General features: G+C 33.1%; 1 protein-coding gene across 1 annotated transcript in view; it reads right to left on the bottom strand.

Annotated features, from left to right (window-relative positions):
- Window positions 1-27,059, bottom strand: part of GSTCD (glutathione S-transferase C-terminal domain containing) — a 124,910-nt gene that overhangs the window by 86,118 nt on the left and 11,733 nt on the right. The window contains 2 exon segments of the mRNA XM_025465806.3: window positions 16,114-16,207; window positions 20,302-20,553. Of these exon segments, the coding sequence (XP_025321591.2) occupies window positions 16,114-16,207; window positions 20,302-20,553 (346 nt within the window).

The raw sequence follows: 27,059 nt of genomic DNA, 5'->3' as shown, positions 1-27,059 counted from the left end.
GCAGACATTGTTGTTACTTTCAGTTAAGATTTTAAAAATCAGATCTTAGGATTTTAATTTATCGTTTTCTTCCTCTGAGGACACTCATTGGTTAGATTCAGTAATATATTTTCAATCCCAAATGCCTCTCATTATTGCACTCAAGTGTTCATTACATATCTGTCTTCTTTGTGCTCGTCACTCAGCTAGACATAAGAGTTAGAAACACGAATATCTGCTCTGCACCCTAAGGGAGCTCAGTCTATTTGAGGAAGACAGCAACTAGCTGTTCAAGGAACTTACTGTATGGGACTTCTCCTCTGCTTCCTCTCCAGGCCTAGAGGTGGAAACAGCTCTGTAGCTTCTAACCCCCAGCTTCTGCCCTTTCTCTTTATGGTCCAGATACCCTGCCTATAACTTGGTAATTAATCTCTCTACCTATAAGTTGTCACTAAATGATCCCAATTTGAATGTGCCTATCTTCTCCTATTGGGAAAGGACAATACAATTGCTTTCTAAGAAACGTGATTAAGAGGGGTGCCTGGGTGGCACAGTTGGTTAAGCATCTAACTCCTGATTTCGGCTCAGGTCATGGTCTCAGGGTTGTGAGATCCAGCCCACAGGCTCCACTCTGGGCATGGAACCTGCTGAAAATTCTGTATCCTTCTGCCTCTCCCTCATTCACTCTCTCTTAAAAAAAAAAAAAGAAAAAGAAAAAAAGAAAAGGTAGGTTCAAGGGTGTAAAACACAATCTAAGAACTAATGAAAAGTAGGTGTATAAATTTGAATATTACTTTAATGAGTTAAGGTCATTTGAAAGAAATTTGTCAAAGGCATTTATTTTGTAAACAAAGAAAATAATTTAAAAACACCTTTTTGTTTAGATCATAGTCTGATTAATCCAACAATTACTGAATTTTACAGTAAACCTAGACTAGATGAAAGCAGATAGGCATGACTAGAAAACAATTTTCTAAGTAATTTTCTTTAATACTGCCTTTGGCAACCTGGCTTTCTTTTCTTTCCCTATTTTGCTAGAAAAAATTAAGTGTGAATATATCCCCAAGGGCATGGAAGTATTTAGTCAATAACATTGTTAAAATATATGTATATAATTTGGCTCTATCTCATCTTTCCTCCTCAAAAAACCCGACAAATAGTTTCTTATGTCTAGTTTGTTAAATGTGCACATTGCCACGAAAACAGTTTTGTATTCTCACTGCAGCAGACAAGTCAGAGTAAAACCATCATAGAACTTGTTTTTAAGATAAGGAATTGTCCAGGGGTGTCTGGGTGGTGCAGTCGGTTAAGCGTCTGACTCTTGGTTTGGGCTCAGGTAGTGATCTCAGAGTCCTGAGATCCAGCTCTGAGTCAGGCTCTGCACTCAGTGATGAGTTTGCTTGAGTTTCTCTCTTCTTTTGTCCCTACCCTGTCATGCACACTCTTTCTCTAATAAATAAGTAAATCTCTAAAAAAAAAAAAAAAAAGAGTTGTCTTGGGAAGTGACTTCTTTAACCTAGTTTTATAAAATATTTATTATGTAATCATATGCAAAAATTCCTAGATATTTTCTTGTCTTAGGAAGCATAAAAGTTTGCACTTACATGTATACAGTCAAATTTCTAATGTAGTTAGTCATTGGCTTCAATATAAAAACTAATTTAAAATTTTCCACAAATAAGTACATAGAATTCACATCTAGAAACATTAAACTATTGACTACCAATACTACATACTGATCCCATTTAAATAATGATAGTTTTCTATTTATGACCACACTTTTATCCTATGGTTAAGGATAATTTCTTTTAATTCTTCTGATGATTCGATCTTGAATAATTATATTATTGCAAAGCCTGTGAGCTATTGTGAATGCATAGCTATTAGGGAAATTCCTTGCTTCAGGTATCTCTCCAATGTGAATTAGACCTAATTAAATAAAAATAATGAATGGGTTTGTGCACTGAGAAGAAATGGTTTCAAGTGCAGGAAAAAATAGTTCATTGTGTCGTCGAGCTGATTTTAATCATAAATGTCTGGGACTAGCACAGAGAATGCCAATTTAAGCTGAAATGAATAATACTAATTAGTTTCCATCAGCAGAAAAATAAGGATCCACATTTGTTTTCTCTTTGTCTCTTAAATGCAATTATAAACATTTATACTTTTCAAAACATAATTCTTTAAAGTTAAGCAATATTAAGAATTTTTAAGCTTACAAACTAAGTTACTTAGTGTGAAATATTCAAATAAAGTCTAGAAAGGCAATCCAGAAACTAAATTTTACGTGGAAATAGCTTTTTGCAAATGTATATAATAGTCTTAATACAGAGCTAGTTTTACATTATTTATAAACAGAAGTCAGTGATTTCAGATTAGTTATATAGATCAAGTTTACATATGACTGCATATAACTGTGTTTTGGGTTGCTTGTTCATTTTTCATTAGAAATGATGTAAAACAATGAAACAAAATATTGCAGGTATCTTTGTTTTGTGGCAAAGATTCTTCCCTATTCTTCATTGCTTCTAGATGACACCAACAGTAAGTTTTACTCCACTTTAAACGGGCACTTATTGAAAGTTCACCCATTAATAACAATAACAATGCAAAATTCCTGCGAAGTTTCACCCAAATCTGCCTTGTTCTAAAATATCAAAGCCTATCATTATAGTACCCATTATCAGTGATTACTGGAAAAACTCTAAAAGAAAAAAACTGAAAGAAATTCTTAGGAAAAGTCTTCCTTGAAATGAGTACACATCTCCATCCCTAAGAGACTCAGTTGCTTTTGGAAACACAGGACTAGTAAAGTACTCGGGGTCTGTTTACCAGAAAGGTCTTCCTAAGTTACAATGGTCCCACTCCAACTTCAGTTTATGTTGCAACTGAAGAGATTGCTGGGTACTGGTTTTCAGAAATAACTATTCAATCTCTGAGACATATTAATTTTTAAAAATATTCACTGGAATAGGTAATTTGAGGTTTCTTATTAGTGAATTATAATATTCCTAAAACAAACCATGATAACTTTCAAACTTGCCTAGGGCTATTACAAATGACTTAGTGGAGTCAGGAATGGACACAAATCTCCTCGATTATTCAATAAATTCTCAATTTGTTCATTTGTATAGAGACAAAAAAGTTTCTAAGTTTGTTCATTTGTATATAGACAAAAAAGTTTCTAAGTAATTTTTACACTCTACATATGACCGAATCAATTTAAATTCAGATAAATTTGTTTAATCACACAGATATGTCTTCATGTCAAATACTTTTATTTTATTTTTAAAAGCAACATTCTTAGAAGATTCTATGTAATCCATGCTAGCATTCTAGATAAACTGGCCATTAAAATCTTTCTTGGTAATCAGTCATCATGGAGTCTGCTTGCAAAGTACTTAAAAACATGGTCTATAAATAGGGTTCTTGAAGTCTAACCCTAGAGAATAGAACAAAGCAAAACATAATACTGGGAAGAATTACAGCAAATCTAATTCCAAGAGAAAAAAAGACTTTTTAAACTTTTTTTTTTCTTTAATCACATGCCACAGTTAAATACACTTAAAAAAAAAAAAAAAAAGTACTGTATTTTCCTAAGAAGACAATTTGGTTTCATGGTTTAAAAACATAAAAAGAAAAAAAGATTAAAAAAAAAAAAAGACCAGTGAGCTTGATGCAATGTGAATTTAAGGTACCAAAGCTATGAACACATTTTATCACTGTTACCATAGCTAAAGAATCACTACTTCTACGGTAGGTACTGGCCCTGTACTTATTTTTGTTGAGGATGTTGAAGTAATAAAACCTGAATTTAATCCTGCTACTCTTTTTCAGGCCTTGTTTATACAAAGTGGTTCCAGACGATTTAGTTAGTAGTACAATGTTATACAACTATGTCATTTCCACATGTGACTGAACTGATTTAAAGTTCAAAATAAAACTTACTCAACCATTTTGACAGTCAAAACAAAATACTCAGTCCCATTTTTCAGTACTTTGAAATGCAAATGTATAATTGAAATTGGATACTGCTAAGCTTTCAGTATGAAAGAACTTTCTCTACCTCTCTCATAAAGGTAACATCCATATCGGTATAACTAATATGACAAGAAGACATCCTCAAAGAACCATTAGGTTTTCTGGTGGCACAAGCAGGTACCCTAATGCAAACTCAGCCAGGATTAATACTTGAGCTATTCCTAGACCATACTAATCACTATTTTGAAGTAATATTGGTATTAAAAAAAACTCAAATTATGCTACGTCAATTTGGCTTTCTCCATTTTTCTCAGAGCTTGAGAATAGCAGCCTGTGAAATGGACTGCCAAAGTAAAGTCAATATTTATCTGTGTATATTGGCATTTTGTTACCATTCATTATAAAGGAAATACATCAAGATATCTTTGTAGTTTGAGCCTTTCATCAAACTATCATTTGATTTAAATGATCTCCAGAAGCTTTCTAATATTTTTGAAAAAGATGAGCTAAGAAGTATTTCACTATTCTTTATTTCTTGATTTTTTTCTAATATTTTTACTTAAATTATATTTTTAACTTTTTATTTTAAAATAATTATAGACTGGGCAGCCCAGGTGGCTCAGCGGTTTAGCGCCGCCTTCAGCCCAGGGCATGATCCTGGAGACTCCGGGATCGAGTCCCATGTCAGGCTCCCTGCATGGGGCCTGCTTCTCCCTCTGCCTGTGTCTTTGCCTCTCTCTCTCTTTCTCCCTCGTGAATAAATATAATCTTTAAAAAAATAATTATAGACTCACAGGAAGTTGCAAAAATAGTGCATAGAGTCCTGTGAACATTTCACCCAGCTTCCCCAATGGTGACGTTTTATATAATTGTAGTAGAATATCAAAACTAGGAAATTATTGTTATTAAATACTATTAACTACAGACTTTGCTCAGTTTTTATATGCATTCATTTGTGAGTGTATGTACAGTTTTATGAAATTTGATCTAGTGTATATATTGAAATAACCACCTTATCATAAGGGAACTCCCTTTACAGGTAGCATTGTGCCATGCCAATCCCTGTTCCCTACCAACCATTGATCTGCTCTTCATCTCCCTAGTTTTATTATTTTGAGAACATTAAATAAATGCCTTTGAGATGGGCTTTTTCATTAATCATAATGTCCTTGAGATTCATTCAGGTTGTTACAGGTATCGATAGTCCATCCCTTTCTATTGCTGAGTGATAGTCTATGGTATGGACTAATTGGGATTCGTTTAATCACCCATCCACTGAAGAAACACTTGGGTTGCTTCCAGTTTGGGGCTATTAAGAATAAAGTTGCTATGAATATTCATATGCAGGTTTTTATATGAATATAAGTTTTCATTTCTTTGGGATAAATGCCCAACAGTGTAATTGCTGAGTTTTGTGGTAACTGTATGAGTAGTTTTGTAAGAAAGTGCCAAACTATTTTCCAGAGGGGTTTATCATTTTACAGTCCTACCAACAATGCTTGAATGATTGTTTCTCTATTCCCTCCTCAACATTTGGAGCTGTTGTTATTATTTTCTTATGTTAGCCATTCTGATAGATGTAAAATGATATCTCATGTGCATATGTGCCAACTGTATATTCTTTTTGGTAAAATGCCTCTTCATCCTCTTCAGCCCATTTTCTAATTCTCTAAAAAAAGAATTTTTTGTTTTTTACTGTCAAGTTTTGAGAGTTCTTTGCATATTCCAGATCCAAGTTCTGTGTCAGATTTGTTTATATTTGTAGTTTGCAAATATTTTCTTCTAGTCTTCAGCTTGTTTTATTATGCTTTTAACAGAGTTTTTGGCAGAGCAAACATTTTTAATTTTAATGAAGTCCCATTTATCAAAAAATTTTTTTTATAAATTGTGCTTTTGGTGTCATGTGTAAGAGCAATTTTTCTATCCCCAGTCCCAAAGCTCTAAAAAAAAAAAAAAAAGAAAAGAAAAAAAATTTTACATTTTCTTCTAAAGTTTTATAGTTCAAAATCTTAAATTTGAATCCTTGGTTCATTTTGAGTTGACTTTCATACTTAGATATTCTTTTTCTTTGCCTGGGGATGTCCAATTGATCCAAAAACATTTATTGAAAAGACTATCCTTCCTCCACTGAGTTGCTTTTATATCTTTTTGTAGGCTCCCCATTTTTTCCAATAATCTATATGCGTATATCTCTAATTACTGTAGCCACACAGTAAATCTTAACATTGAGGAGAGTGATTTTCTCTACTATTCTTTTTCACATTCTCTTTTCCATATAAAATTTAGAATAAGCTTGTCTATATCTACAAAAAGATCTTGTTGGGATTTCAATTAAAATTATGTTAAACCTGTAGATAATTTGAGGAGAATTGGATCAAATTATTTTAAGTACTACTTCATGTGAAATTTTAAAAGGTTTATTTTTTTAAAGGTTCAAATAAAAAAGGCTTAAATAAAACTCAATGTATTATTACTATATAATTATAATAAAATTCTGTATTGTATATGGTTCTTTTTTTTTTAACTTTGAACACTTCCATGAAGAAACCGTAAACCTTTTGAAATTTCACAAGAAGTAACATTGAAAAATAAAGATACCTTTCTACTAATTCTCCACTTTCTTTTTTTTTTTTTTTTTTAAGTAGGCTCTATGCCCAACTTGGAGCCCAATGTGGGGCTTAAACTCATGACCCTGAGATTAAGACCTGAACTGAGATCAAGAGTTCAACACTTTAAATAACTGGGTCACCAAGGCACCCCTATTTCTCTAATCCTTTTTTTGTTTTTTAAGATTTTATTTATTTATTTGAGAGACAGAGAGAACAAGCATTGGGGAGGAGCACAGGGAGAGAGAGAGAAGCAGACTCCCCGCTGAGCAGGGAATCTGATGTGGGGCTCAGTCTCAGGACCTGGAGATCTTGACCAGAGCAAAAGGCAGATGCTTAATTGCTTAACCAACTGAGCCACCCATGCGCCTCTCCCTACTTTATATTTAGTTTCCTTTTCAATAAAAATTATAACATAGCACATTACCTTTTTTCCAATTAAAAAATTCATGTTTGCTCATTAAAACCTATACAAAGATATTTTTTACCACCAGTACTACCTCTATATAATCAGTATTCTATAAAAGACCATTTTTATATAAGAAATGTCTAATGCTATAATAATTGGAAGAATTTGCATGGTAAAATTTTACCCACCTCTCCCACTTTAATTACTTCTGCTTTTATTGTAGCTGACTTCTCTAATTTTCTATTAGAAAAGGAGATGGGGGTGCCTGGATGGCTCAGTTGGTAAGCCTCCAACTCTTGGTTTCCGCTAAGATCATGATCTTGGGGTTTTGAGATCAAGCCTTGAGTGGGGCTCTGTGCTCAGTGGGGAGTCTGCTCAAGATTATCTCCCTCTGTACTTCCCATGCTCACTCTTTCTGTGAAAGAAAGAAAGAAAGAAAGAAAGAAAGAAAGAAAGAAAGAAAGAAAGAGAGAAAGAGAAAAAGGAAAGGAAAAAGAAAAGAAAGAAAAGAAAAGAAAAGAAAAAAGAAAAGAAAAGAAGAAAAGAAAAGAAAAGAAAGAAGGAATTTAACACATGGTCTGCTCTATATCATTCATATCGATACTAGGTAACTTATAATACATAGGTAGTTTATCTCTCTATCTCTACACCTGTACATTAGTGTTTGGCATTCATTCAAAAAAGTACTACTAAAGCAAGTAACAAACTTGTTCTTTGCAACCTTGTTATAAACTATTTCATATAAATTCTGTCTATATTTATATGTACTATCTTCTAGAGGCTTTTAGTTTCAGATTAAATTGCAGTTTAAATAAAAGTCGTATTACTTTTGGTAAAGCACCAAAATGCTTGTTGAGAACTTTACCCTTGAAAGAGGAGAAAACAGTTATAAATTTGTACGGTTCTGAGTCAAATATGGTCAGGTTTCGGATTTCACAGTTAAGTATAACTTAGGAAAATGAAAAACATTTATGTTAGGAATTTTTTTTTCCCAGAAAAGAGGAAAAAAAAAATCAAACCTTTGATCTCATTCTCTTCGTGTGCTTTTAGTATTTTAAATGCCAAAAAGTTCAAAATGTAATAGCCTTAAAATCTAAAACTGTTCAATATAAAAGAAAAATGTTAGGAGATATATATCCTTACATTTTCTCCCTAGAGAATACTTTTTTTTTTAAGTAAGAAAAGAAATATGCAAATTATGTCTTATCTAGTGTGGTGAAGTAGAAAATACAAAAATCTAAGATTAATATTTCAGAAAAAAATCTCTTAAAAGAGACAGTTATTTCTGTGTACATTATAAGATACTGCTACTTTCATTTACATTTGCTAGTATAATTTAGTATACCTGACTTAAAGTAGAAGTTTCATAGTCACCAAATGGTTCAGAGGTGGGTACAAGCTCTTGTACTTGATACAATACATGCAAAAAGCAGAAACATGTTTCAGTTTGTAAAGAAAATTTTTAGAAAGCTTTAATCTTGTTGTTCATCTTATTTTGGTGGCAAAAGTTGCATCTAAGTAGCCAATGCATGTACTATATCAGTTACCTATGGTAATTACTCCACAGTGTGATCCCCAAAGCAGCAGAAGCATTAGTTGAATACTTCTTAGAAATGCAAATTCTAGGGTCCCATCTGAGACCTGTAAGAGAAACTCTGGGTTAGGGCCCAGGAACCTGTTTTAATAAGCTTTCCAAATGATGTTGATGGATGTCCTTGTTTGAAAAGCAATGGCTTAAAACAATGAAATTTCTAGAGGCCCCAAAACAAGCTTTTATGTTCTAGATTCCCCCAAGGAGGGCACTACTCCTGCCTTGTGGGTGAGACAGTTCTTTGTTATGGTAAATGTTGCGCTTCCCTGGCCATCTGGCAAAAACAGCAATAAGTAATGCTATTTGCCTTGTCCCCTGGGGTTGTTAAGAACCTTGTTAAGGGGACGCCTGGGTGGCTCAATGGTAGCGTCTGCCTTCGGCCCAGGGCCTGATCCTGGAGTCCCAGGATTGAGTCCCATATCGGGCTCCCTGCATGAAGCCTGCTTCGCTCTCTGCCTATGTCTCTGCCTCTCTCTCTCTGTTTCTCATGAATAAATAAATAAAAATCTTAAAACAAAACAAAAACAAAAACAAAACAAAACCTTGTTAAGAATCACAGATAGGGGCAAAGGCTATTTAGTCCTTCCTTTCTCCACCTGGGATCCAATCCTCTCCAAAGACCTTGTTTGACCACATTCTTCCCTTCCTTACCTAAATCACTTCCACTAGAAGAAGAAAGGAAAGGTGATCCTGCTGGCTTGTAGAAGCATACAGCAAAAGGGTGGGGGTAGGGACACCTGGGTGGTTTAGCAGTTGAGCCTCTGCCATGGACAAAGGGGGTTGATCCTCCTGGGATCAAGTTCCATATCAGGCTCCCAAAGCAGGGAACCTGCTTCTCCCTCTGCCTGTGTCTCTCTCTGCCTCTGTGTCTGTGTCTAAAATAAAACCTTAAAAAAAAAAAAAAAAAAAAAAAAAGGTGGGAGTGATAGCACAGACTGCATTGAAGCCAATTTTACTAGTTATACCATACATCACTATCCCATTTTATATTTTTTCCCCAATGTCAAGGATCAATTCATTCTTTCCAATTCTAAATATTTTATAGAAATTAAGTGGGAGGGATCCCTGGGTGGCGCAGCGGTTTAGCGCCTGCCTTTGGCCCAGGGCGCGATCCTGGAGACCCGGGATCGAATCCCACATCGGGCTCCCGGTGCATGGAGCCTGCTTCTCCCTCTGCCTGTCTCTGCCTCTCTCTCTGTGTGTGTGACTATCATAAATAAATAAAAATTAAAAAAAAAAAAGAAATTAAGTGGGAAAAAACTGGATATTTACCTAAAATTGGGTATTTCATCATAAAACTTAAAATCATTTATATTTATATATATTTATATAATATATAATTACATATTGTATATAACTACAAAATTATATATTATCAGAATATCATGTCTATCTTATGTATTATTAAATTATTATATTACATATTATTATACATATATTACATATATAAGTATATAAATATATAATAGATATTAAATATGTAAATATGATATTACTACATAATACTATATATTATATACTACATATGCTATTATGTAATACATTATAGTATGTATATTATATATAGTACATAAAAATTATATATAAATATAATTATATAATAATATATAAAATATGCAAATAAATATATAAATATATTTAAAATATGCTTGTAATATATATGAATGTTGATAGAACTATTTTGGTACTAAGATCCACTAGGATTGAAAAATTATATATTCTCTTAGAACTATAAACTCAGCAATGATTTATATAAAAGGAGCTAGAATATATCAGTTTGTCATTCTTGTTCTAAGAATTCATATGTATCTACCTCAAGCAAATAAAATCTACAGGGCTTAAAGCCCTCTAGAAAGATGGAACTTAGGATATCCTTCTACGGAAAAGCTCCCATTAGTTTTCTTCTTTTACCTCAAACTGGTAAGTACATATTCTACACTGGGTGGGGTGGGGGAGATGGGAAGGTGAATGAGTGGTAATGTTTAAGGTTTTTAGTAATGCACTACCTTCACATCAGTCTCCTTAGGAGATGATGCTCTCATGTAGCTCAACAGCAAAACCAAGATCTTGGGTAAACCTAATTGGTCCATATTTCTAAGACAGTGTGATTTTGAAACAGATTGTAATTGAAACAATCATCTTCTTGTTACCTTTATCTTCTATAAGGTCATACTTCTGAGACTCCTCCCCTCATATGACTGATATGGTTATTCTAGGCTAGGAGCAACTCCTAATATAGGAACTACTCACCTAAAAACTATTGGAGAATAGAGATAGCTATAGGGAAATATTGCATAGAGTGGCTTAGGGTAGCTCTATTCTTAGTCTTCTATCATTCTCTTTCATACTCAGAGGACAAAAATTTAGAAGGGAAGAACAAAAGTGTCTCTAGACTTAACAAAAGGACTCCTCAGTTTCACAAGTATTTATCCTAGTTCATTAGAAGAGAAATTACACAGTTATTTGAGATCAGAAGTAATAATAATATATAATAATATATAATATAGTATAATATATTTTATGTATATATAATGCAGTAGGAGACGGTTGAAGATTTTCTATCAGGGCATATGATTAATATTAACTTACATGTTTCATTTCTTACTTTTGTATAATTCATCTTATATAGAACCATTTAATCACAACTATCTGTACAAGAACTTTGACCATATACATTTAAAAATGAAAATAACTCAATCTGGAATTCAAGTTAGTAGGTATATTCTTCACAAAATAATTCCTGAGTCAATAATAATAATAATAGATACATAGATTATAGATGGGAAAAATGTTCTTACAGTAGCATGGCAACTAATACATATAGAAGAATGATGGAGCTGAAAAATCACCATCTTGTAACTATCACAGGCAAGAAGCATCAAATGAATATAAAGTAGTGAGTGAAATTTCGAAAATAAGGCATTATGTAGTCTTAAGTATCTCCTCATAAAATACTTATTAATTCAAAAGAGCAAGATAGTCACATTACAGTAGAGATACCTGGCAGATACCACCTTAACCAAATGATTAAAGTTAACGTCACCAGGCCCAAACTGATGTAACATGCCTTCTGTTATGATGCACTGAGAAGGCCACAACTTCCTTTTGGTGATGTCCCTGCCAAAATGCATTAACTTGAATCTAAGCATGAGGAAACTAGACAAATCGAAATTGAGGAATGTTCTACAAAAAAACTGGCCTGAACTCTTCAAAACAGTCCATGTAAAAGATAAAGGCTAAGAAACTTTCACATGAAAGAAGACTAAAGTGACATGACAATTAAATGTACTACAATCAGCTGGACTGTGAACTAGATAATAGTACATACCAAATTACATAGCCTATTTCAATAATGGTACTATGGCTAAGAGAAAAGCACCAAAAAAAGTCTTTGTTCGTAAAGCAGTTTAGCTGTTGGAGGTAAAGTAGCATAAAGTCAACTTATTCTCAAACAGTCCATAAAATACAATAGTAGTACTAGCAGTGGTAATAGTAATAATAATGACAGTAGTAATAATGATGATGTAAATGAAATCTTTTTTTTTTAAGATTTTATTTATTTATTCATGAGAGACACAGAGACAGAGGCAGAGACATAGGCAAAGGGAGAAGCAGGCTCCAGGCAGGGAGCCTGATGTGGGATTCGATCCCAGGATTGCGGGATCACACCCTGAGCCAAAGGCAGACACTCAACAGTGAGCCACCCAGGTGTCCCTGTAAATTAAATCTATATGAGACAAAAGAATTCAAAGTTGCCTGGTTTAAGCAGAAATTTGGGAAGTTAACAAAAAGGACCTATAGTCTCAATTCAAATGAATTGAATAAAAAATTATTGAGTACCTATTTTATAAGGAGCTCACAGTCTATTAGAGAAGGAAAACATGCATATAAATAATTACAGTGTAAGAGAAGCATATCATAAATACAGAAAATGAAGTATAAGAAAAGTACTGAAGAATGCTGACAGGGAGTGACTAATCCTAATATATTCTACTTTATATAATAATTAATTGAATGCACCAACAATTTCATTAATGTATATACTATTTTATCCCCATTCTACAGGTGAGGCAATTGAGGCATAGAGAAGTCGAGAATCTTGCCATAGATTTTCTAGCAGTTAGTACAATAATTCAGGTATGAAACTTAGGCAGGCTGACTCCATAGCACATGCAGAAGGCTTAATGAAGAAGCAGCATTTAAACTGATCCTTACAAGATGAGTATAACTTCAACAGAATGGGAAGTGGGTAGAAAATATATAAGGCGGGAGGAAAAATAAAAGTTAAGGCAGGAGATAATAGATATAGGTCATATAAGGGAAACTGAAAAGTTCAGGGAATGGTATGTAAGATGTGAAGAGCAAAATGGGTAATAACAGAGGTTGGGAGATTACACAAGCTTAAGAAATAAGCCTGCATCATGAGGATCAATATAGCCTTTGTTAGTAAAGAGAATGATTCTTATTACACATACCATAATCTTGATGTAACTCAACAGATTCCACATAAGGAGTCGGCCTTTGTGAAATCCAAATGAACTTAGTACCAATAAAATCTTATTACAATTTAATCTCTTCTAAAAATATCAGAACACGAATTATGAGAACACTTTCATAGTGACCTCCACACCTGTATGTATAATTTCATTTCACAATGATCCTATTACTGTACAATATTGAAATTGCCAGAACTGAAAACAGACCATCTAAAATGCAACAATTCCACCTTAGTTTAACACAGACTATATAAACCTTCCAAGAACAGAGAATGAAACGTAAATAAATCATGTAGCTCTGCTGTTATAGCTCCTTGTTTGTCATAATATTTATGAAAACTAGGTGATCCAATTAAAGGGATATAATGAGTAATATATTCCATAAAGACTGTTAGATATGCAGTTCTAACCAGTAAGACGACCAGACATGAATGCTTAATGTTAGAGCTCTGAGTTGGTAGCGGATGTAATTGATTGCTCAATTAATAACTGAAAATATTATTTTGGCTTCATAGGAAATTAATTATGAGTAAAGCAAAACATGTGGCACTTACAAATCTCTGTATTCGGGCAGCCCGGGTGGCTCAGCAGTTTAGCGCCTGCCTTTGGCCCAGGGTGTGATCCTGGAGTCCTGGGATCGAGTCCCATGTCGGGCTCCCTGCATGGAGCCTGCTTCTCCCTCTGCCTGTGTCTCTGCCTCTCTCTCTCTGCCTGTGTTTCTGCCTCTCTCTCTCCCAGTGTCTCTCATGAATAAATAAATAAAATGTTTAAAAACCAAAAAACAAAAACAAATCTCTGTATTCATTTCTTGGTACATATAAATATTAATGAAAATCTGATTTTCATTTACTACAGTTTTAACCTGTCCAAAATCTACTATAACCAGAGTACACAGAACAATCCAATTGCAAGGACAATAAAAACAAACATACAGAATTATCAAAATGTCAGAAAATATTTAAAATTAAAACATTAAGAAATTCAATAGTGACTATGTTTCATATATTTAACAAAGACTGAAAAATGTATTTAGGTTTTTTTTTAATTTAGTTTTTATAAAACATCTTTGAGGCAGAGTTCTTAACTGCTCAACAAAATCTTATTCTATTCTGGAAAAATTCTAAATTAGTTCCTTGATTGAACAGAATTGATTAGTGAGATATAGACAATACTTAGGAAGCATCACAGAGAAGAATATGAAAAAAGTAGGTAAACAATTTCAAAGAGCATTTGGAAATCAAAAGTTATAGTTGGCTTGGTATAAAACTAAAGAATAAGTGAACAATTAAAGAAGTAGAACATTGAGTAATGAAAATGTTCTCTACCTAAGAACACCTAAAATGATATATAAAACTCAACAATCATCCTTTGACTATCCAAATGGATTTCTGAGAGTAAGGGAAACCCACAGGGCCTTAACAAAGGGGAAAGAACTAAAAAGTAGGGTAATAATCTTGAACTGACACCACAGCTGTCAGAAGGGTATTTGCTAATAGGGATCTAAACTTTAATAGCAAGATAAAGAAAGGAGGCTAGTCCTGGATCCCTAGCAGTACGTAAAGCTGGAACTAGTTTCACTACATGAAAGTAGAAACCTTGAAAAGCTATATTCCCCATGAAAAGATACATTAAAAAAAGTCCTACTCAATAGCAAAGAAAGATGATAAAAGATAACTTCTATTTAAACCTCAGCTCCAAATGAAAAGGTTAAAGTAATCTTAAGCTTAAAACATAATTTTAACTGGTCTTAAGTTCTAGTACCTTGAGATGCTGGCATAAGCAAATATAAATCCTTTTTATGGAAATGTACTCTTAACCCAGGCCCCACAAAAGTCCCACAGTTTTAAGTAGCCCCAAAATGAATACAAAATATATAATTACAAAACTGATAGGGATATAAAATACCAGGAATGAAATCAACAGAAAAAGAAACTGCAAAATTAGATCTCTATGGACATAGCTTCAGAAATAACAGATACAGAATATAAAATAACAATGCCTAAAACAATTATGAAAAAAGAAAATTGAAACATGAGCAAGGAAAGGGTTATTATAAAAATAATCCAAATATAATTTCTAGCAGTGAAAAATATAATTATTTAACTAAAAACTATGAAATATTCTTTTCAAACAATATTTTTAAAAATTAGGGGAAAATGATTATGTACTGGTTGTTAAAAGATCAAGGAATTTTTAATTTTTATTAGGTGTGATAATGGCATGGCAATTAAGATGGCTATATTTCTTAGATGTATGTACTTATAGTATGACACGTTATCTAGAATTTCCTTCAAAATACTTTAGGAAAGAAAGAAAATGGAATAGATAAAACAAATGTAGGAAAATGTGAGAAATGTTGAATCTGAACAATGTGTGTATGTGAAATTTTTATAATAAAAATAAAAGGAAAACTTGACTCACACAGGGAATTTAAGAAACAAAACATGCAAAGGGGAAAAAAATAAAAGTGAGAGAAAGAGAAACAAATCAAGAAACAGACTCTTGGGAAGCCCTGGTGGTGCAGCGGTTTAGCGCCGCCTGTAGCCCAGGGCGTGATCTTGGAGACCCTAGATCGAGTCCCGCATCGGGCTTCCTGCATGGAGCCCGCTTCTCCCTCTTCCTGTGCCTCTGCCTCTCTCTCTCTCTCTCTCTCTGAATGAATAAATAAATAAGTCTTAAAAAAAAAAAAGAAACAGACTCTTAATTATAGAGAACTGATGGTTATAGAGGGGAAATAGGTTGGGGATGGGTTACACAGGTGATTGGGATTAAGGAGTACACTTGTAGTGATGAGCACAGGGTGATGAATGGAAGTGTTAAATTACTATATTGTACACCTGACACTCATATAATACTGTATGTTAACAAGCTGGAATTAAAATAAAAACTTTAAAAAAGGAAATAATGGGGGGAGGGGAGAAAACTCAATGGATAGTACAATCAGAATATTAGATAAAGCCAAAGAAAGAATTAGAGAATTGGAGGATGGATTTAAAGAAGGCATCTAGATTATGATTAAAATTTAGAGGAGAAAAAAACCCAAAACCTCACCTTCCTTTGGGCTCACTGCTGTAGGAAGATTATTCCAATCAAGGGTCCAAGTAGGGCAAGGGTGGGGAGAAAACATCACTTCAATGCCTTTTTCCTGGAAATAGGAAATAGACTCTTTACAAATTAATGAATTAATAAAACCCTGTTGTGTTTTCTTTTTAATAAATAAATTTTATTCATTTATACATGAGAGACTCAGAGACATAGGCAGAGGGAGAAGCAGGCTCCATGCAAGGAGCCTGATGTGGGACTCCATCCCCAGACTCCAGGATCACGCTCTGGGCTGAAGGCAGGCACCAAACCGCTGAGCCACCCAGGGATCCCCCCTGTTGTGTTTTAGAAGGTCAAATTTCTCTTTTCTTTAGTGGCAAGAAGGAACATATATATTAACAATCATTACATGATCCTCAAAACATTTAGTTACATAAGAAATATATGCTTTTTTTTTAAAGATTTTATTTATTTATTCATGAGAGACACAGAGAAAGAGAGGCAGAAACATAGGCAGAGGGAGAAGCAGGCTCCATGCAGGGAGCCCTATGTGGGACCCAATCCTGTAATTTTGGGATCATGCCCTGAGCCTGAGCCACCCAGGCATCCTGAAATATATGTCTTTTTGATAGCACACTTTCCTATTTTGTTTTAATACTGAGATAATAAAAAAAAATGATATTTTAAAATGCTCACCTAAAACTATATAGAAATAAATATACTCATACTTAGATATAAATTGGGTGTCAAAAAGAAAAGTCACCTGAAGTTAAAAATTTTATCAAAAACATTCAAGGATAATAAAAAACTGATTCTGCATCTCCATCAAGATCTGTCATTACATATATGAAAATAGCACAGCCTAGGAGTTACATTTATAGGACAAAAAGCCCAACTTCAGCATAACACCCTAAAACATCATCCATACCAATCTTTTATAAGTGCTTATAATGCCTCTAAAAAAAGGATTCCTCTGTCATAACCAAATGGTTCCCAACATTTTCAAAACTGAGGACCACTTTTCAATATATAAAAAAAATTCTCAGGCTCCTTCCCCATGTCAAAAGTTGTACCTTTTTTATTTGATCTGCAGATGGTTGTGTGACATACATATGGATTCCTAGACCCCTTGCAATCACATTCTGGGTATATAGCCCACAGGATAGGTATCCATGGTTCATGGTTTTTTTTTTTGTTTTTTTTTTTTTATCTTTAGAAATATTGTATTCAAAAGCAAAATCTCTGAGAATCTATCACTAATTTCAGTTAGTTCATGAAATTACTTCAAATTATGAAAATTACTGAAAATTATGAAATTAGAGTGGCCTTTCTGACCACTATTCAAAAAGGACTTCAACTCACATAACCTCCACCCCTTTCACCCACATTACTTTTTGTAGCATTTATCATTACCTAATATGTTAACACATCTGTGTTTTTTCTTTATTAACTTCCACCACCAGAATAGAAGGCCTATCCATGGAAGTCGTCCAATCTGTTCTTCATATATCCCACCTTCAAAACAATGACTAAACATACACATTTTTTGGACTGACTGAATAAATAAATTTAAAACCTTTGGAGAATAAGGGCAATTTTAGAGGCAAGAGTATGCCAAAGAAAACCAAAGGGGGAAAAAAGTGAGATGTGAGTGTTCCTAAGAAATATTTTACTATTTTATACTTCCACGTGGCACCAATTTCATTTATTCTTATGTAATTGGCACAAAAATACTGTGATTACACAAAAACTAATAATTGCTGTATAAATAAAATCATACATTGACATAATTTATGATTTACTATTCTGATATAATATTTACTATTTTTCAAAATATAATTCAATAATTCACTAGTAAGTAGCAAAAACAATGTCTTGCTAAAAGGCACTTTGGTTGTATCTAATATATACTTTCAAGTTGGAATTAAATGAAAATAGAAATTTTAACTTATTTTCAGATTTGAACCTTCTTTATTTTTTTTTAACTGTTGATGTACTGTCCCAGTCATCTTTTATATAACCATAAGATGTGAAATCAGAAAAGGATCCTACAGAATATCTATTACACTCTCCTAATTTGTAAATGGAAAAATTAAGACCCTTTGGTTAAACAACATACCAAGTTAGCTTAGCTACTAAGCTGGGACAAGAATCCAAATCACCTGATCCCTAGTACTCTCTCCATGGGCTGCCCCCAAGCCAATAACTTAAAGTGTTTGAAATACCATGTCAGGCCTATTCCTGAGAAACATGGAACTATCTGATGGATGATCTGGGTTCAAGGACTCCCGAACTGGCTTGCCAAAACTTTCTTAGATCTGCACTAAAGTCTAAAACTTTTCTAATCCAATGTTTCTTCCTTTCCTGTCTCATGCACAGGGGTCAAAACTGCATCACAGAGTGAAGGCTCTCCCAAGCCTCCTCTGTCTCACTCCCCACTACTGAGAGAAAACCTTACAGATTTCTCTCAGTAGACGTCTACTTTGGCGTATCTAATCCCATCTTGGAGTCTGCTTAGGAGATCTAAACTAACACACCCCCCTGTAAATTAAAAATTCAGGATTCCTTTTTATCTTCTTTGTTATTACAAGATGGCTTCTTTTTACAATTATTTGTTAACTTTTCCTGAATTTAAATTTGTTATTTCCCATTGTTTATAAATATATATTTTTAAAGATTTTATTTATTTATTCATGAGAGACACACAGAGAGAGAGAGAGAGGCAGAGACACAGGCAGAGGGAGAAGCAGGATCCGTGCAGGAAGCCTGACGTGGGACTCCATCCCGGGTCTCCAGGATCATATGCTGGGCTGAAGGCGGCGCTACACCGCTGAGCCACCCAGGCTGCCCTATAAATATATTTTTTAAGATATACAAAATATAAATGTTTTTCCTAATGTCATTTTATTATTAGAACAGCATAGGTAGAAAAATCTGAATCACCAATTTTCTTCCAAGACTGTGTAAGTGTGAATTAAAACTAGCTTTTTAGTTTGTTGAAATTTAAAAAATTAGTATTTAAAAACAAAGCAACTTACTCTACTGATGATTATTTTTAAAAACTCAGGAGGTGAAAATGAGATCTCTATACAGTATGGTCATCTGATCAGACACATCAAGCTTTTGGACATGCTTTGATACTTTCTTCCAAAATTCACTAAATAATCCTATTTCATTGTTTCATCATTGGGCTAACAAAGCTTAACTGATGAGATAAGGGGCTAAAATCTTGTGCTTTTCTAATTCAGCAAACCTTTTGTTAACCATAGAACACAAATTCTTCCTAATCCAAGTGGGAAAATATAATGTATTTTTCCAGTATGACTGAGATGAATAGCTCAAATGACTTCCTGATTTTCCCTCTATTCAAATAAAACTTCAAATAGTTGAAGTTAAAAGCAAAACATTTTTGTAAACTGTTTAGAATGATAGAGAAAACAAAACCTATTTGGAAAATTTCTATAATTAGTATTATTAGAAACAAACTTTGTAGGGGCATCTGGGTGGCTCAGTGGTTGAGCATCTGCCTTTGATTCAGGTTGTGATCCCAGGGTTCTGGGATCGAGTCCTGCATCAGGCTTTCAGCAGGAAACCTGCTTCTCCCTCTACCTATGTCTCTGCCTCTCTCTCTCTGTGACTCTCATGAGTAAATAAATGAAACTAAAAAAAAAAAAGAAAAGAAACTTTGCAGGAAAGAGGAAACATCATATGTGTTATATAAAAAGGCATTAAAGCAAAATTCAAAGAACTAAAAAATCTTAAATTTAGACCTAACTTTCAAAAGTAAATTGAGATATTCATTTTCATATTCTTTAACTTCAAATCATCTCAAAATTTAAAAGCTGAAACCAAAACCTTGCCAATAGGGAAACATCAGATTAAAACAATACATTTGACAGACATGATATGACCTTGGTCAAGGTCTTGAATATTAAAAAAAAAAAAGTTTTGAAAAAAATACTTTTGACTTGCTTGACTCCAAAGACACACAGTATTAAAAATCTCCAGTTTACTGTACCTCATTTATATGCAAAAGACATAGAAATATTAATTGGGTAAGGGTGATGTAAAATAGTTATAAATAAAATTTAAAGCAAAAGTAATGTCAATAAATGATTACAAGCTGAGGCAGAATGCTCAGGAACATTATCACATGGAATTTTTCAAAGAAAATTTTAATAAAAACATTTTAAGTACCATTAACTTGGTCATAGTGGGTCTTGGTCCTCCTATAAATGAAGCATCATTTTGCTCCTCTACATCTGGGATCTCACTTAAGTTTGAATATTGTTCATTTGAGGTGGTCAGCAACTCTGGTAAATGGAGAAATTGGATCCCACACCGAGAAGCTGCTGCTTTTACTCGTGGCACTTCCTGAATCCTCTGGTACCAAGCAGCCAGCAGTGGAAATTCTATCAGCTTTTCAGAAAGTTTCTTGCAGATAATTACCTAGGTGGGCAAAGAACAAAACATGTTGTTATATATTTTTTGTTTATATAGCTATACTGAGGTACCTTTACGTACCATAAAATTCACACATTTTAAGTGTATAGTTCAAACAATGAATTTTAGCAAATGTATATAGTTGTGCAACTACCACCACAATCCGGTATTAGAACACTATCACACCAAAAAATTCGGTTGTGACCACCTGCAGTCAATCTCTGCTTCCCCAGTTGGTTATAAGCAACCACTGATCTGCTTTCATGTCTATAATTTGCCTTTTCTAGTATTTCATCTATGTGAAATCATAAAATGTCTTTTTTCACTTAGCATTAAGTTTTTGAGGTTCATCCATGAAATTACATTTATCAGATTTTTAGGGGAGTTAAACTATTCTGTATGATACAATAATGATGGATGCATATCATGCATTTGTCGAAACCCATATAACACTAATACAAAGTATGGTTTGGGTTATAGTAATGTGTTAATGTAGGTTCATCAATTGTGATAAATGTACCACTTTGGTGCAGGATGTTGATAGTAAAGGAGGCTGTGGGGATGGGGGGATAGAGGATATATAGGAACTTTCTGCACTTTCTGTTCAATTTCACTCTAAACCTAGAATTACTCTAAAAAATAAAGTCTATTTTTAAAAGATATTTTAAAAATCAAAACATATTATTTAAATAAGACTAACAAAGGACTAATGTCTTAGAAATAATAAGAGGCCCAAAAGGTATTTGTGAATTACTTGGATAATAATAATATTATATACACACAAACTAAGAATGTATTCACATACTATCTTATAAGCCAAAAAAAAAAAAAAAAGAATTAATGAGAATTAATGGAAAAGACCAATACTTAGCAGAAAAGGATAAAAAATATAAATAGATTATTCTAAGATAATCAGTAGAACACGACATTTGAAATAGCAGTTGAAAATCATTTTGGAAAATTTTAGATCAGTTTTGTTTTTATTATATTTATTACTTTATATATTTATATTAAATTCTAGTTTCTATCATCTTTGTTGTATATTTTTATGCCTCTCTAAAAACTCTTTCTTAGTCCATTTCCTTCAAATCTAGAAACCCCTTCATCTATAATTCCTGGGCAAGAACACATTCCACTGTCCCTGATCCTCATTATGTTTCATAAGTCTCAACACATTGAATATAGAGAATAAGTGGACACTCCTCAGACAAAAACCTAAAATACTTAATATATATTTATGTATGAACACTAGTTTAAGTGGTTAATGGAGAAAGAATTAAAATAAGTTGAAGTGTTGACTTCCTCAAAGTATCTTATGTGATAATTTTAAATGACCATAATTTGGTATCTATATAGAGTCTATACTCACTGGTTTATTTTGAGAAATCTCAATGGAAGTTATGTACTCACTGGGGACGTATGGGAATGAGAGAAATGGAGAGGGTGTACTCTTATTTTAATAGTGATCTAAAGTTCTTTTCTTTCTTTCTTTCTTTTTTTTTTTTTAGTGAAGCCTTCCCTGAATGTATGAACTGTAACACAGAATTAAAGCAGTATTATGTAAAAGTAGTGTAAGAAACACTCTCAGAACCATATTTTTTAAAAAAGACTTGATGGAGTAAGGAGGAAATTTCACTGAAGTAAAATTGTAAAAAGATAAAAGATACAATTATAGATATTTAGAAGTGAAAAGATAACTAGCATTAGTTAGAGGGCATTTTTTATAAAGCAGCACTTAAAGTAAGGCTTTTATTCACATGAGAAAATGTGAAACCAAAAAAAAAAAAAAAAAAGTGAAACCATTACTACTGATTTAAATTATCTTTTTGTTTTTTTCTTGGCCAGATGCTTTCTTCCTACCATCATCATCAAACTTCAATTTCTTTAAAAATTAGAATGCTCTTACTTCTTTTTGAGGCACTGAATGTTGTTTCCATAGAAACAGTAATAATGTCACAAACAGATTATGACTGGTGATGATGAACAAATAGATTAATAAAAAGGTCAAATCAAGAAAATCTTGACAAATATATCTAGCAATAATGAGTCCCAAAGCAGAAGCTAGAAAGGACAGAAAATTAATGAAAAATTCACATGCATATATGTTTTAGTCTATTTTAACTGGACTGTAAATAAACACAAGGAATTGTTTGTAAGAACAAGGTTTATGTCAGACTCTCTTTGTATATGGCAAGCACTTACAAATAATATTCTACCTTGCAAACAATAGTCTGTTGAGTGAACAAATGATCAAGGAACTATTTATTATCTTCAAAGAATAATCTCCTAAATTAGCACTTTTCAAACAGCAGTTTATAGCCCATAAGGAAGTTGTGAAATCAACATAGTTTTAAAAATGCATAAAACAGAAAATAGCAGAGTCCACAGCATGTAGTAAAGTGGGTTGCTTTATAATCCTTATAAGTATATTTAATGTATACAAGATACATATTTGTATTAAGGATGCTCAATCACCTGCAAAACGCATTGTTTACTGTGAGTTAGAGACTTTAAAATATGCTGTCTAAATGGCACTTTGGGAGCCAGTTAGTTTATTATTTATTTATTTATTTATTTATTTATTTATATTTATTTATTTATTTATTTATTTATTTATTTATTTATTTATTTATTTTTTAATAGAGTGAACAGGGAGAGGGTCAAAAGAAGAAAAAGAGAAAATCTTAAGCAGGCTCCAGTATGAGCCTGAGGCAGGGCTTGATCTCATAACCCCTGAGATCATGACCTGAGCTGAAATCAAGTCAGATGCTTAAAACGGACTGAGGCACCCAGGTACCCCTCACCAAAATTCAATTTAATTGCCTGGAAATAGCTTATGTGCTAAGTGAACTGAGTTTAGTTCATGATAAATTAATTAAGAAATGCTCTAATTTCTTCACCTTTCCTTTCCTCTCCTTCTAAGTGACTCGTTCTTATATTTTAGATGCATATGGCATCTTTCCTTCCGTTGGAAAATAAGTTCTGATTAAGTAACAATAATTCATATTTAAGAGAAATTGAGGAGATTTACTCTGCATGACGGGTCATCCCATTTCATCAACATGCCAGGCTGCTCTGCTAATATCCAGACAGCTCAGGAGGTACTGAACCACATTCATTATACTTAAGAAGATATATTTAAAGAAGTGGCTAATGAAGAATGTGTGAGATGAAAATTATATTTGTTCCTAAAAAATGATTTTTTTAAGTTACCTGCCTGATAAGATCAAAACCATTATAAATATCACAGTTAAAGAGAGGAAAATTAGATCATTTATTCTTAAACAATGATAAAAAACTGTTGCTACCAAGAGCATAAAATGAAACCCTAATGGTTTTGTAGTCAACTGTAACAAGGGGCAGCAAAACTTGCCTGGAGTGAAGCAAGATGTTACATTTATCCAAAATATCTCCTCCTCTGCATCACTTTCATCACTTTCCAACCATTTATTATATGAAATATTTTGTAATTTTTTGAAAGATTTTATTTATTTATTCATGAGAGGCAGAGAGAGAGAGAGAGAGAGAGAGAGAGAGGTAGAGGGTAGAGACACAGACACAGGCAGAGGGAGAAGTATGCTCCATACAGGGAGCCTGATGTGGGACTCGATCCCAGGTCTCCAGGATCATACCCTGGGCTGAAAGCAGCACTAAACTGCTCAGCCACCGAGCTGCCCCAACCCCCTTTTTTTTTTTTTAAGATTTTATTCATTTATTCATGAGAGACACACACACACACACACAGAGGTAGAGACAGACACAGGCAGAGGGAGAAGCAAATATTTTGTATTTACTTTATACCACTTCCTTAGTCATGTTTAGTCTTTTGAAAATATGTCATAACTAACAAATGTTTAGGTGAGCAGTGTAAGCAGTAAACTAACTGGAAATATAATCTAAATTCTGCTTTTACTTATAGACTAGAACTGGTGGGTTAAAACTGAAAACTCTGAAGGAGCTAATGCATAGGAGAGGATATGGAATATACAAATTAACCACTAAATAAGTGTCATCTATGGTTTTTGCAAAATGCCAGCTAATAGATTCTTATTTTATTCCTAATGCTACGTCTACAGGGACAGTGAAAGAGACATTTAACATAAGTACTTTTGCTTAAAAATCAATTTCCACAATAATTTTACTTTAGCAATAAATGTGTCATACTTTTTAAAAACTCAATTCAAAGCATTTGAAGCTAACATGTAAAAAGTTAAATCCTAAAGTGTTCAAATTACAAAAATATTTTATAAAATAGCAAATTTTTTCTTATGGGAGTAGAATAATCTTTTACATAGTCCTATCAAAGTATACTTGTTTACTAGTAGCAACTTAAAAATAACTATACAATTTTCTGGTATCAGCTAACAGCAGGATTTTGCCTGAGTGTAGCTATTCATTGCTGTCTCCCTATGCTTGCTCTACTAACTACTAGAAGATGCTAGCAAATGACTTAGAGAAGGGAAATTACAAGAGGTGTGCATTTAATTTATTCCTTTTAAAATCTATTCCTAAAATTTTCTAGAGAAGAGGGTTTTGTCAGGTACCTTTCATAATGAAGTACTGGGCTATTGGGTTACCTTCACAAACTAATATCCACTGAAAAGAAGAAAAACATGGAGCAGTTTTAGACACAGCACCTTGGCCACTCTACCTACTACTGTTTTGCATGTTTGGCTTTCTTCTGTTTAGCAGAACTGTGTATTTTCCCTAGCTCTTCTAATTTTGACCTCTGGTATTCCAAATCTTGACTTAGCAAAATTGACTGCTCTCTTATATTGTTGGCCTTATTTCTGTGGCCAAATATCCTTGCTCTAGGTTCAGCTCTATGTTTCTGATCCAAAACTAGTAACTTGACTTTCATTCCTGATCACCAACTTGATTATGAGTCTGACCATTTGGACGGCCACTCCATCACTATAAAGGCTATGCATCATAGCCACTACCTGAAGTCAAACAACTGCTTCATAACTCAAGATGACTTAAAGGAGCAAAATAAACATAACAAAAAAATATTAATAATATCTTTCTTTGGCAAAAAAAGATTAATTCTGAAATAAATTGTGCAGATCCAAGAAAAATATAAAGGAAAATATGAGAATTAGTTTACATATAAGTGTCAAAAGAGAAAAATTTAATCCTAGAATACATGTAATAATAAAGGCTTGAGTGTATAAGTTTTCCCCTATTTCAAGCTAAAAACAAAGTTCTTCAGTAGTATTAGGTAAATTTACTTAACAGCAGTTAGTAGATATCCTACCTGATTGAAGAGGGGAAAAAATTCCTTCTCAATTAAAAATACTTCAGCTTCTATTGATTCTAATTTAGGTAAATTGTATTTAAATTAAGCTAAAATCAAATGCAAACTAGCTGAAAATGGATGTTTGGTTAATGATCTAAAATCAACTGCATATAGGTAAATCTAGTTTTATATTTGCTTTGTTGAGTTTGAAAGTAGATACTCTATCGTTTTTTTTTTTATTTTCTTTGTACTACTTACTATTATTTAAATATGTATTAGTTATTTGTTTACTTATTCATGTCTATCTTCCCCTACTAGAATATTAACTCCATGAAGGTTGGGACTTCATCTGTTTTGTTCATCACTCTATTGCCAGTGCCTACAACATCATCTGCTACATACGTAGGCTTTCAATAAATTTCTCAAATGAATCATTAATGGATGTGACATGCGGATTTAATCCTTACAAAATTAAAACCAAATGCAGTTATCCAAGAAGACCAAGAAGCCACAAACATCAACAGTATTTCACATGACTGCTCTAATGCCTGAAGTTGGTAATAAAGGGGAAGGTCAGGAGTAAGAGAATTTAGAAATCATTTGACTAGAAAAAAAAAAAGTAAAAAGTAAAAAAAGTCTTCTCCCCACCCAGATCCATGGATACTATGAATACATATGACATTTAAAATGCTAATCAACATCTAAACAATTCCCGAAACTCTCTTTAACATCCTTTAATTCTGAAGTCATTTTGGTTTCTAATCTTATTTTATTACTATTTTGGAAAAAAAAAATATTCTTCAAGAAAATTCCAATTGATTAATACCACCTAACTTATTAGTGAAGCATTAGCCTCCAAACAGATTTTCATTAGAAATCATTTCTCATTTGTTAGTAGAGATACCTCAAGTGTTGGTGATATATAAGAATGAAATTTGGTATCTGATTCCTTTTTAGGAGAAAGGTGAAATGCTTCAAAGCAAGAAAAATGCAGCTCTTGAAAACCAATGAAAAAGCTGAAGAGAACTATAGTTTCCCATGTTTGAACTCTAATATTATTTTTACATTGTTCTTTTTTTCTGCACCAGGAGAAAAGAGAACACACACACACATACTCCCGCACACACACATACTCATATTAACAAAGAAAACTTCATATTTATATTCTCCCACAACAATGATTATGGCACAGCCAGCTACTGAATGTGATCTTATAAGGAACAGAGATGTACAGACACAATGATAAAATATTTCTGATTTAATAACGCCTAAC

The sequence above is a fragment of the Canis lupus genome, chromosome 32, assembly GCF_003254725.2.
Source record: "Canis lupus dingo isolate Sandy chromosome 32, ASM325472v2, whole genome shotgun sequence".
Classification (NCBI taxonomy): domain Eukaryota; kingdom Metazoa; phylum Chordata; class Mammalia; order Carnivora; family Canidae; genus Canis; species Canis lupus.
Note: the sequence above shows the minus strand (reverse complement) of the source record. Positions and strands in the feature narration are given on the sequence as shown.